Source organism: Panthera tigris, chromosome C1, assembly GCF_018350195.1.
Source record: "Panthera tigris isolate Pti1 chromosome C1, P.tigris_Pti1_mat1.1, whole genome shotgun sequence".
Lineage (NCBI taxonomy): Eukaryota > Metazoa > Chordata > Mammalia > Carnivora > Felidae > Panthera > Panthera tigris.
Genome location: NC_056667.1, coordinates 26824096 through 26838127, shown reverse-complemented (window position 1 = coordinate 26838127; position 14032 = coordinate 26824096). Strand labels below are relative to the sequence as shown.

Below are 14032 nucleotides of genomic sequence, written 5' to 3'. Positions count from 1 at the left end.
CACAAACGTATGGCCAACTAATCTTTGACAAAGCAGGAAAGAACATCCAATGGAAAAAAGACAGTCTCTTTAACAAATGGTGCTGGGAGAACTGGACAGCAACATGCAGAAGGTTGAAACTAGACCACTTTCTCACACCATTCACAAAAACAAACTCAAAATGGATAAAGGACCTGAATGTGAGACAGGAAACCATCAAAACCTTAGAGGAGAAAGCAGGAAAAGACCTCTCTGACCTCAGCCGTAGCAATCTCTTACTCGACACATCCCCAAAGGCAAGGGAATTAAAAGCAAAAGTGAATTACTGGGACCTTATGAAGATAAAAAGCTTCTGCACAGCAAAGGAAACAACCAACAAAACTAAAAGGCAACCAACGGAATGGGAAAAGATATTTGCAAATGACATATCGGACAAAGGACTAGTATCCAAAATCTATAAAGAGCTCACCAAACTCCACACCCGAAAAACAAATAACCCAGTGAAGAAATGGGCAGAAAACATGAATAGACACTTCTCTAAAGAAGACATCCGGATGGCCAACAGGCACATGAAAAGATGTTCAACGTCGCTCCTTATCAGGGAAATACAAACCAAAACCACACTCAGATATCACCTCACGCCAGTCAGAGTGGCCAAAATGAACAAATCAGGAGACTATAGATGCTGGAGAGGATGTGGAGAAACGGGAACCCTCTTGCACTGTTGGTGGGAATGCAAATTGGTGCAGCCACTCTGGAAAGCAGTGTGGAGGTTCCTCAGAAAATTAAAAATAGACCTACCCTATGACCCAGCAATAGCACTGCTAGGAATTTATCCAAGGGATACAGGAGTACTGATGCATAGGGGCACTTGTACCCCAATGTTTATAGCAGCACTCTCAACAATAGCCAAATTATGGAAAGAGCCTAAATGTCCATCAACTGATGAATGGATAAAGAAATTGTGGGGGCACCTGGGTGGCTCAGTCGGTTAAGCGTCCGACTTCGGCTGAGGTCATGATCTCACGGTCCGTGAGTTCGAGCCCCGCGGCGGGCTCTGTGCTGACAGCTCAGAGCCTGGAGCCCGTTTCGGATTCTGTGTCTCCCTCTCTCTCTGACCCTCCCCCATTCACGCTCTGTCTCTCTCCGTCTCAAAAATAAATAAACGTTAAAAAAAAAAAAGAAAAAAAAAAAAGAAATTGTGGTTTATATACACAATGGAACACTACGTGGCAATGAGAAAGAATGAAATATGGCCTTTTGTAGCAACGTGGATGGAACTGGAGAGTGTGATGCTAAGTGAAATAAGCCATACAGAGAAAGACAGATACCATATGGTTTCACTCCTTGTGTGGATCCTGAGAAACTTAACAGAAACCCATGGGGGAGGGGAAGGGAAAAAAAAAAAAAAAAGAGGTTAGAGTGGGAGAGAGCCAAAGCATAAGAGACTGTTAAAAACTGAGAACGAACTGAGGGTTGATGGGGGGTGGGAGGGAGGGGAGGGTGGGTGATGGGTATTGAGGAGGGCACCTTTTGGGATGAGCACTGGGTGTTGTATGGAAACCAATTTGACAATAAATTTCATATATTAAAAAACAAAAACAAAAACAAAAACAAATTAAGGAGTACCTAAGGCCACCAGAAGCAGGAAGAGACAAAGAAGGTTCTTCTCTAGAGCCTTCAGAGAGAGGATGGCCCTGCTGACCCCTTGATTTTGGACTTCTAGCCTCCAGAACTATAAAAGAATAAATTTGTTGTTTTAAGCCACCAAGTTTGTGGTGATTTCTTACGGCAAACCTAGGAAACTTATATATATTTTAGTATAGCGAAGTGGTATGTTGCTGTAATAAATATCTAAATACGTGCAAACAGTTTTGGAATTGGATAACGGACAGATGCTGGATGAATTTTAAGAAGCATGATAGAAAAAAAATCTAGATTACCTTCAAGAGATGGTTGGTACAAACATGGATACAAAAGGCAGTTCTATCAAACCCACAATGAGACACCACCTCATACCTTTCAGAATGGCTAACATTAACAACTCAGGCAACAACAGGTGCTGGCGAGGATGCAGACAAAGAGTATCTCTTTTGCACTGCTGGTGGGAATGCAATTGGTGCAGTCACTCTAGAAAACAGTATGGAGGTTCCTCAAAAAATTAAAAATAGAACTACTCTACGACCCAGCAATTGCACTACCAGGTGTATTCAAGGGAAACAGGTGTGCTCTTTCAAAGGGGCACATGCACTCCAATGTTTATAGGAGCACTATCGACAACAGCCAAAGTATGAAAAGAGCCCAAATGTCCATCAACTGATGAATGGATAAAGAAGATGTGGAGAACATATATACACACAATGGAGTATTACTCAGCAATCAAAAAGAATGAAATCTTGCCATTTGCAACTACGTGGATGGAACTGTAGGGTATTATGGTAAGAGAAATTAGTCAGAGAAAGACAAATACCATATGACTTCACTCATATGAGTAATTTAAGAGACAAAACAGATGAACATAAGGGAAGGGAAGCAAAAATAATATAAAAACACATAGGGGGACAAAACATAAAAGACTCTTAAATACAGAGGACAGAGGGTTGCTGGAGTGATTGTGGGAGGGGGGATGGTCTAAATGGGTAAGGGGCAAAAAGGCACCTACTCCTGAAATCATTGTTGCACCATATGGTAACTAACTTGGATGTAAATTAAACAATAAATAAATTATAAAAAATAAAAATAAAAAAATAAAATAAAGGCAGTTCTGGTGAAGGTTCAGAAGAAAGTGAGGAACAGAGAAGAAAAAGCTTATAACATCTTAAAGAATAAGTATACCATAAACAAAATGTTGGGGAAAATATGAATGTTAAAGGTGCTTCTGGTGAGATCTCAAAAGGAAATGAAGAATCTGTTATTGGGAACTAGAAAGTGATCTTTGTTATAAAATAGCAGAAAACTTGACTGAATTGTGTTCTACTATTGGATAGGAGGCACAACTTGGAAGCGATGAACTTATTTATTTACTAAGGAGATTTCTAAGCAAAGCATTGAAAGCGCAACCTGGTTTCTTCTTGTTGCTAAGAGTAAAAAATGAGGGAAAAGAGATAAACTGAGGAAATATTAAGCAAAAAGGAAGTAACTCTTGATGGTCTGGGAGATTCTCAGCCCATCCAGATGGCAGAGGATGCTAAAATTAGGGAATTCACTATTATAAAAATGTGCTCTCTAAAGAAAGGGCCAAGGGTATGGCTGGACAACTACTAGCTGAAGATATCAGATATATGACTCATGGGTCCAATCTACCACCTCAATTTAAGTCAGGAATACAAATGGGGTTATCAAAGATTTATGAAGAACCTTCTTGTCTAATTGTGTGGATCCCCTTTACACACAGAGAAGACTCACAAGGTTTGTGAACATATTATACCAACAAAAACACTGCCAGCCTATACTTCAAAGAACAGAAACTAGACAAAAATTTTAAAAAGCTGTCTGACTTCTGGAATTCTATGGTCAAGAAAAAGCTAGTAAAGCTACTCATGTGTGAACTTGTGCTACCCTTCAAGAAAAAGAAAGGTACACAGAAGTGGAAACCAGAGAAGTAGGCTCAAAGCAAGAGTCTACAGTGTCTCCATAAACCCAGAGGGCAGGGGATCAAGCCACAGAGAATTATTCTCAGGCCTTGAAATCTAATAAAACTGGTCCTGCTGGGTTTTGAACTTGACTGGGGCAAGTGATCCCTTTATTCCTTCCATTTCCTTCCTTTTGGAATGGGAATGTCTACCCTATGTCTGTCTCACAATTGTATGTTAGAAGCAAAACATTTGTTTTCTGGTTTCGCAGGGCCACAGATAAAGAGGAATTTTACCCCAGATGGAATCACACTCATACCTCATGCAGATGATTTAGATGCTGAGATTTGGCTGGTCTGAGCTAACGATATTTAGAAGAGATTTATTAAGTCTTAAGAATTCATGTTGTAATGGGTTGAAACTTTGGGGAATGATGAGATAGGGATGAATGTTTTTTGCATATGGGATGGTTAAGTTGCATATGGGATGGTCTTGAAGGACAAGAGGGGGGACTGTAGTGATGTGAATTGTGACCCCTAAAATATATGTGCACCCAGAACCTCAGATAGTGAGCAGAACAGGTTTTTGCATATGTAATTAAGGTAAAGATCTTGAAATGAGATCATCCTGGGTTAGGATGGACCCTAAATCCAATAAACAGTATCCTTAGAAAAGACAGAACACACAGAGAATGACAGGTGAAGAGGGAGGTGGACTGGAATCATACTGCCACAAATCAAGGAACACAAATCAATCCACCAGAAGCTTCCAGAATTCTTCCAAAAGCTGGAACTGAGAAAGGATTCTTCCCTAGAGTCTTCAAAGAGAACATGGCCTTGCTGACACTCTGACTTCAGACATCTAGCCTCCAGAACTGAGAGAGAATAAAATTTCTGCCATTTTAAGCCACCAAGTTGGTAATAATTTGTTATGGCAGCCTTAGGATACCATTACAAATAGTCATTAATAAAATATATACCAAATTTAAACATCAAAAAGAATACTGACCACAGTAAATTTAAATATATTAAATATATTAAAATCCATGTGTTCATAATGATATCACCTCTCAAGTCTCACCTTTAGGATTTGTAGGGACATCAATTCATTCTTCTGAAAGTTGGCAAATAAAGGGGAAAAAAAATAAGCATTTACTCTGTGCTTTTCCTGTATAAATATTATAAGGTAACCAAATAATGGTTATTTGGTGAATAATAACCAAATTATTGGTTGAAGGAATTCAACCAATGAAGGAATTCTTCATGGAAAAATTCCAGTGAATAAATACAGAAGAAATGATTTTTAAAAAAAAAAATCATTCCTCAAAGGAAATCATGGATCTAGGCAACAATCATCTATGGCTGACAAATTCATTAGGTGAAAGGTTAAGAAGTTGTAATGTTTGGACTCCACTGACAGAAAGAATGTAAACGGATCAATATTAGTACCACTAAAGTGTGACAACCATTTAGATGCCTCCTAGAATGATGTAACCATCTAACAGGGTGACTATATATCCTAATTTGTCCAGGATACTCCCTGTTTATGGCTATTGTCCCACTATAATTATAAAACAGCACACCCTTTATTTCTAAAACTTATTGGAAATAAATTATATAATTACTCTATGAATTTTTCTTTCCAAAAAAACTGAATCTAAATCTAATAAAGCTCTACCAATTCAAGTTCTCAATTCTGGCTACAGACTGAATCACTTGGGAAAATTTTTTAAAATATTGATGCCTAGAATCCACCCATGAATTCTGATTTAATTCATCTGAGATGTAACCTGAGAATCAGGGTATTTAAAAGCTCTCCAGGTAATTCTCAAGTTTCAGCCAAAGTTGAGAACTACTGCTCCATATGTAACTACTAATTTGTGGGAAATATGAAGGGTAATTGAACATGTTAAGACACCACAAGAATTCAAGCAGCCAAATCCAGAATGTGGGAAATTCTCCTGAACAAATGACCTAGTTTTTACAACAAAGAAATAGCATGGGGAAAAGTTCAGGGTGTATACAGTAGGGAGGAAGATGGTTGAAGTTAAGAGAAATTTAAGAGGCAGATAAACCAAATAAAATGGTAAATCTTATATGGATAGTGATTTAAAAACAAACCAACTATAAGAAAACATTTAGAGAATCAAAGAAATCTGAACAGACTGGATTAAGGAACTCTTAACTTTACTAGGTATGGTAGTATTGGAGTTGTTTCATGTTAAATTCTTACTTATTAAATATACATACGTAAGTATGTATAGATTAAACGATGTGATTCTTGAGATTTCTTTAAAAATATTTCAACTAGGGCACCTGGGTGGCTCAGTCAGTTAAGCATCTGACTCTTGATTTCAGCTCAGGTCATGATCTCACAGTTCATGGGTTTAAGCCCAACACAGGGCTCTGCACTGACAGTGTAGAGCCTGCTTGGGATTCTCTCTCTCCCCTCTCTCTCTGCCCCTACCCTGCTCTCTCACAAAATGAATAAATTTGAAAAATTAAAATATTAAAAATAATTTTTAAAAATTTAATAAAAATTAAATTAAATTATCTCAATAAAAAAAGAGGCAGGGGCACATGGGTGGCTCAGTCAGTTTAGCAACCAACTTCAGCTCAGTTAATGATCTCACGGTTCATGAGACCCTCTGTCCCCCTCTCTCTGCTCTTCCCCCATTTATGCTTTCTCTCTCTCAAAAATACACATTAAAAAAAAGTTGGATGACACAGGAATAGCAAAATGTTGATAACTGTTCAGTTGTCAAAGCTGAGTAATAGGAATATGGGGTTTCATTGTACCAATCTATATTTTATATTCTATATTAATATCAAATTATGAAACAGAATAAAAGGGTTTTGTTTTTGTTTTTTGTTTGGTTTTTTGTTTTGTTTTGTTTTTTTGCCTATAAATGTGCAGTATGCATGTGAGGGCATATATATATGTGTGTGTATATACATATATGTGTGCATACATGTATGTGTATATATATATGTATATGTGTGTATATATATATAACTTAAAACATTTCAAACCAACACGTTGAGAGATGTAAAGAAAGATAAACACATATGATCCTTGGCCTCCAAGAGTATTGGGTAGTCCATGTTCGATAGAAAAGGGTTGCTCAGGTACTATCTTTGGTCAAGGGAAGGTAGATAACTTAAGCTTCCAGGAGGCCAGAAAAATAATAAGAATGAAATTAAAATACTACTATGCATATTCCCTAAGTATAAATGTGTGTGGGTGTTATTATCCCAATATTGCTCAACACCAGAGATTGTACCATAACCTGACTTTGAGAAGCCCATGCTCTATTAGATTGAGGCATATGAAAATGCATTTTTGGCTCTTTGAGAAAGACATGGTCACAGCTACAACGGAGCTCCAGGCACCCAGCTCCTGTTCCTGACTCACCACTGCTCACTTCTGCCCAAGAACAAGTCAGTCAGGAAGCTACGCCACAGCCATGGCTTTTCAAGACACCGGGAAGACACGTGGAACCAGAAGTGGCAATTCACTGAATCAGAATCACTCTAACCAGCTGCAATGTAAAATCTTTGGAGAAGGTATGTGCTGACTTGATTAGAGGTGCAAAGGAAAAGAATCTAAAAGTGAAAGGACAAGTTTGGATGCCTACCAAGACCCTGAGAATCACTACAAGAAAAACTCTTTGTAGTAAAGGTTCTAAGACTTGTGTCTGGGAGCGCCTGGGTGGCTCAGTCAGTTGAGCATCCAACTTCGGCTCAGGTCATGATCTCACAGCTCGTGAGTTGGAGCCCGTCATCGGGCTCTGTGCTGACAGCTCAGAGCCTGGAGCCTGCTTCTGCTTCTGTGTCTCCCTCTTTCTCTGCCCCTAACCCACTCACATTCTGTCTCTGTCTCTCTCAAAAATAAACAAACATTGGGGCGCCTGGGTGGCTTGGTCGGTTAAGCGTCTGACTTCGGCTCAGGTCATGATCTCACGGTCCGTGAGTTCGAGCCCCGCGTCGGGCTCTGTGCTGACAGCTCAGAGCCTGGAGCCTATTTCAGATTCTGTGTCTCCCTCTCTCTCTGCTCCTCCCCTGTTCATGCTCTGTCTCTCTCTGTCTCAAAAATGAATAAACGTTAAAAAAAATTTTTTTTTAAATAAATAAATAAAATAAAATAAACAAACATCAAAAAAAAAAAGACTTGTGTCTGTTTTCAAATGAGGATCCACAAGCGACTCACTGATTTGCACACAGTGCTTCTGAGATTATTAAAGCAGATTAAGATTACTTGCATCAGTATTAAACCAGGTGGTGAGGTTGAAGTCACCATTGTAGATGCTTAAATCAACCTTTTTAATAAAGTGATTATTCGTTGTTTGAAAAAAAAAAAAAAGAAAATGTGTTTTTGTAAGTCAAGTGGTCAAATATTAGCAATTTCATATAGTTCAACCTAATACTATAATGCTCTCCTTTCTCTTTCCTTTACTAAAATAATTACATAGTTAATGCACAGTAAAATAATCAGAATATTTAAAGGAAATGTTATTCTTCTTTAAAGAGTGGTTGATCTAATGTAGAATTCAAAAATATCCACTAAATACCATAGAAATTGCAATTTTACATTTATCTCCTTATACTGTCTTTAGCAAATAAGAAAATAAGTCCATATTAAAAGGAAGCACAAACTTTAAAATATATCATAGTTTTAAAATATTTAGTGTCTACTTTATTAAACTTGTGAGTTGTGAAGATATGTTTTAAGGTTACCTCAAACTGGAATGTATTTCGATGCTTCCTGAGAAGTAGTTTATACATCAATTTAAATATAATTCAATTGATTTTAATCATCAAAAATTCCACATAATGAATTCGGGACCTAGACCATTTTACACATATTATTATATACATGTATTCTATGTTACATATATTACATTTAATTAGTGGACATATTAACTCTTACATGTTGTTATAATAAATTCTAACCTAAACTTTATCAAACAGTATAATTTTTCACGTAGTATTTGATACTGGTTTAACTTATTATATTAGGACCCTGAGCAAAAAAAACCCAGAAAACAAAAAACTCCTCTTTGCCCCAGTTTCTTCATTTATAAAATGGGACAGTAACAGTGACCACTGTTTATGGAATTGGAATTGATAAGGACTGGAGGATATATTACATATAAAATAATCAGAATAATGACTAGAACTTAAATGTCTATAAATATCAAGTATTATTTATAGAAACCTCTGCTAGTTATAAGATGGGCACTGTGAAAACAATTCACTAGATTGGGCTCTTCAAATGCTCTCTATACAGAACCAATGCATTCTTCAAGCAGATGCTTTACATTCTGGACACGTGAACTGCAAATATTTTTAATAATATGTACCGCTGTGATTTTTTTCTTTTAATGTTTATTTATTTTTGACAAAGAGAGCAAGCAAGCAAGTGCAAGCGGGAAAAGGGGCAGAGATGGAGGGAAACAGAGAATCCAAAGCATGCGCCGTGCTGAGAGCAAAGAGCCCGACATGGGGCTCAAACCCACAAACTGGGAGTTCATGACTTGAACCAAAGTCAGACGCTTAACTGACTGAGCCACCAGGCTCTCCTGTGACATCATGCTTTTGTGCTTTTAAGTAAAACATTTAGCAAAAAGACAAAAGATAAAAAGTTCATCAAGGAACTAAGAAGGATCAACCTTTTGCAATTATTGCAAATATTTAATAAAATATTAAAATAACAGAAATCCAAAACAAAACTCCATAATCCCATCACGTGATAAAATCAATGTTTTCATTTGTTCATATTATTTTCTATTCCTTGTCTATACACATGTTCAGTGTTTACATATTTACAATAATAATATGGATAACATTTTACAGTCTACATTTTCACTTAATATTATACCATGAGTATTTTCCATTTTGCAAAAGTCTTCCCCTATTCTCCCTTTCCCTTATCTCAAACCTTGAAGATAATCAACGGTAACATGTAGCCTGAAATGTATCCTCCACAACTTTCTCCAAGTTCATACATATATACACATATATGTAGGGAGGGGAAAATGGTCAGTTTTTACAAAAATTGAAGCATACTACTTCTACATATGTTTATCTTTAAGTACACCAAACATATACGTCCCAAATTTAATATACAGAGAAGTTTAAGAACGGATACAACTTACTAGACCACTTAATAACGTATACATTTACAAAAATCATCATTCTGTATGCAAACTCTGAAAAGATATAGCGGGGCACCTGGGTGGCTCAGTCAGTTGAACATCCGACTTCAGCTCAGGTCATGATCTCACAGCTTGTGAGTTCAAGCCCCGCAACCCCTGCGACGGGCTCTGTGCTGACAGCTCAGAGCCTGGAGCCTGCTTCTGATTCTGTCTCCCTCTCTCTCTGCCCCTCCCCCACTCACACTCCGTCTCTCTCCTTCAAGATAAACATAAAAAAAAAAAAGATACAGGGATTTCACAAAAAAAATATGGCCACCAGATTTAGATTGCCTGCTTCATAGGTTTACTATAATAGCCACATATAAAATAATTCCACTATTTACAACAAACCTAACTAATGAATTTTAAAACTTATTTAAGAAAATAAAAATTTTGCAATCTTAAAAAAAATTCATAAACATTATCTCAAAAATATCCTAACTTTAAAATGAGAAAGAGTGTATGTGTATATAATACTGGCCATCATGTGAACTTGTTCTTAGCACAGATGATAGATGGATATAGTGCTGACACACCCACATATTCAGCTTCCCCAAGTTCACAAATTGAGAGACTGGCATTCCAATATAGTCAGAATACAATCAAATCAACCTTATCTAATGAATACCTATTGTTCTATTTGCCCACAAGCATAAAAGACACCAGGCAGGCCTACACAAAACTTAAGGTTGTTTACACTCTTCCATCTAACCAAAATCCCGAACAATCAGAAGATCCCTAAATCTGGATCCATGAGAGAATTTCTGAGTATAAAGATGGTATGAAACATTTACAAAAGCTTCCAAAATTACAAAACAGATAACTTGGTACCCACGCCATACACACTGTACTGTAACAACTGAACTTTCTTACCAAAAACCAAGTCTTTTGAGTTCTATTATGTGGAAGTCTTAGGTGTTGGAGATGCAAAATGCTGTACAATGGGCCCTCCTCTAAAGGAGTTGGCAATTTAGCAGGAGAGCCAGAATGTATTATTCTAGCTGATCATAAATACCATAGCATAATGCATAGCATAAGGTACATCAACTAACATAGGTGCTCAACAACTTGTGACTTAGGATTATAAAAGTCAAAGCAGTATCATAAATATAATACCATGTCATATCAATGCAATTTGAGATGAAATAACCTAAATTTATTACTTAGGCCTGTGCAATTTTTTTAGCTACCTCAAAGCAAACAACCAAATTATTTAAAAAGATCTTGTACTTTTGCACATAGTCCTCACTAACCTGTTTAGAATATACATATGGAATCCATATGGAGTTTAGCATACACCAAAAAGTGAGTGGAAAAAAAAAAAGTGCATATACCATGTGTATAGTTCGGGATAACCCTACTGAACATTTTGTTTTGATATCAAAACAAAATGGATGGGCACCTGGCCGGCTCAGTCGGTAGAGCATGTGACTCTTGATCTCAAGGGCCATGATTTTGAGCCCCACATTGGGTGTAGAGATTACTTAAAAAAAAAAAAAAAAAATTAAATAACAACTTTAAAATGGATTATGGAATCTAAAAAATAATGAATGTAACCTTCCTCCACAATGAAATTGGTAAAATAATGGTAAAACCTGTGGAAGCGCTACATGTATGACATATTAAAAAATAATAATTTAGATTACCACCAGTGCAGCACCGTTTAAGTGTATTAGAAGAGCAAGAAGTATTTAAAATCCAGTTGAAATTGTTACCAAAGCGCGCAGATGTTTTTCTAGAACATTCCATCTTATAAGGTGAATGACAACAGCAAAAATAGCAACTGGATTCAGCAATCTCCTTGAAAGAACATTACACAACTCAAGTAATTTACCCTATATATTTTAATGGTGGATCACATGCCATCTGCCTTCACTCAAATATGAGGATCGACTTTAAAATTGACTCACAACTGGAAGAGTAATTTAAGATTTCAAGACATGCATTCCATACCCAATATTTCCATTAAACGTACTACTTGGTACACTATCATTATACAGCTTAACTTGTTCTCTAGCTATGACTAATTATTGCATGAAGAGCTAAACTTTTATAAACCTAAGACTGTCAACATTAAATTTTAATTACTCCAAATACGACAATGAAATGCATTAAAATAGCTGATATAAAGATAAAGGACTAAATAGATGAATAAATATGTAATAAAACCAGTAAAATGTCAATAGAACAATCTAAGTAGTGGGTATATGAATGCCACCTGTAAATTTTTTCAATTTTGCTGTGTAGTTGAAAATATTTCCTGATAAATTGTTGGAAAAAAACTATTCGACACTTGTTTGGCTATTTATAATTTAAGCTTTTAAGGAAAGAAACATAGATTGGCAACCTACACAAGTACTGTAGTTGGGAAAAACCTGAATTCAAATCCAAACTCAACCTCTTAAATAGCTATCTGATCTTAATTACTTAACCTCTCTATATATCTCTATAAGCCTATATTTCCTCACCTGCAAAATGGGTTTTACATAGCTAATGGAAAGGTAAATTCTTCCTAAAAAGCACAATGCCAGACACATAGTAAGCACTCAAATGACTATCCCTAATATCATCAAGAGATCGCTAACTCTGCTAAATCAAAAAAGGCACTATCAGTAAAAATCTAGTAATTTTTTACGTAATTGACTTAACACTAATTTGATCATTTTGTGATCATTCCCAAAAGCAAGATTCCTGATAAGAAACTTACTGCTCAACATGCTAAGGGGGGGCGGGGGGGGGGGGGAGGAAGTAAAAAAAAAAATCTGAAAAATATTGCTCAATCGATAGTACAGTATTGTTCTCCGTCTGAAAAAAAAAAACATTCAGAATTAAATAAGAAAAGTTTCAAGACAAACTTTAAAAGCACTCAACAACTCCTATGCAGAACTGGCTTCACCTCTGCAGGTTGGTTGGATGCATTCCTGTTATGACAAAACTTGTCATACTCTTCCACGTTCCTAATTGTTGGTAAAGAGGCTAGACTAGAACATGACATTTAGAGTTGCCAAAATCTTTCTCCTAAATCAGGACATGCCAACGACCCCACTTCTTCACAGGTAGGAGCACCACCTCCACCTTAGTCTTGATAACGGTTATGGGGGGGGGGGGGGAGGAGGGGAAAGGAGGCAGGAGCATGAATTCGCAACGGTGTTACTGAAGAACCCTCCAGGTTATTCCTCTTGAGACCCGTCCACGACTTATTCCCGCCACCACCACCCCCACCTGACCTCTCCCCAGTTAAACTTCCAGACTCTGATTTACTAAAGATGCACTTAACAATCTGACACCTTCCCTCCCCTGGCCCAGATAAGCCACCCCCAATGCAGGAAAAATTAAAAAAGCAAACAACCCCCCGCCCCTCCCCCTCCTAACCAGCAGCAAATCTTTGTCCCACCTGCCGAAGGACCACTCTCCAGCGCGCTCCAGACCCAAGGTTGCCTCAGTCCTGCCCGCAGCCTCTCTCCAACGGGGCCTCCGCGACCCCTCCACGAGCCTGCGCTTGGCCCATTCCCGGCCCCGGGACGCGGCTCCCGCCCCGCCCCCCGCCGCCCGCCGCCCGAGTTCTGCCTCACCTCACCTACCCTCTTTCGGGGGCCGGACTCCACCTCTCTCTCCGCCATGTTGGGCCCCGCTCGGAACCGCTGCGGCTCCCGGCGCGGTGGCGGCGGAACCTCTCGGGCCCCCGGCCCCCGCCCACACTGCAGGCACGGCCGCCTCGCGGCAGCTTCCCCGGACCCAACCGGGCCCGGCGCTGAGAGTGGGGAGGGGGCGGATGCCGCGCGCCGGGTCTGAGATCCTGAGATCCCACGGGTGCGCGCGTGGGCGGTAGGGCCTGCCCGGGAAAAGGGGGGGCCGGGACTCGGGGGGTTAATGGCCTCCAAGGGGCCCCGTGAGTAGGATTATTTTCTCTCAGAGAAATTCCTCCGCCTGCGGTTTCTTAAAGGGATCACCAAACCAGCCCCTTGCGCGCGCCCCAGTTGCGCAGGCGCACCTTAAGCCCCTCCTTCCTTTCCCACCAAGCCCCCGGTCCTGAGCGTGCGCTGTGAGTGGCCAAGGGTAGGCCAAATCCTGCAAGTCTCTTTGCTGCCAGCAGCTGCTCCCACCACTCAACTATGGCCGCTGCCTTAAAGGGACCATGATGCAGTGATGAAGGAGGAATGAAAGAAATTAATGAAAGGACTGTCTGGAGAATTGGGTGAAATGTCAGTGAGGGGTCCAGATCACCATCTTACACCTGACTGCGGAGATACCATTGTATAGGGGAAATGATGGTGAACTGAAGTTC

At 38.8% G+C, this 14032-nt stretch overlaps 1 protein-coding gene and 1 pseudogene across 11 annotated transcripts in view; one reads left to right on the top strand and one right to left on the bottom strand.

Annotated features, from left to right (window-relative positions):
- Positions 1–13689, bottom strand: part of ZMYM4 (zinc finger MYM-type containing 4) — a 163838-nt gene extending 150149 nt beyond the window's left edge. For 9 of the 11 annotated variants that reach the window (XR_006221198.1, XR_006221196.1, XR_006221199.1 and 6 more), the window contains exon 1: positions 13329–13689. Coding sequence is in view for 3 of the 11 variants with exons in the window: in XM_042996448.1 (XP_042852382.1) it covers positions 13329–13367 (39 nt within the window). In the remaining 8 variants the exon portion in view is untranslated. Of the gene's footprint in view, positions 1–12643; positions 12775–13141; positions 13160–13328 lie in introns of those variants that run through there. The other 2 variants (XM_042996452.1, XM_042996451.1) reach the window with 2 other exon arrangements.
- LOC107180571 lies at positions 6565–7863 on the top strand (annotated as a pseudogene).
- Positions 13690–14032: the final 343 nt, after the last annotated feature.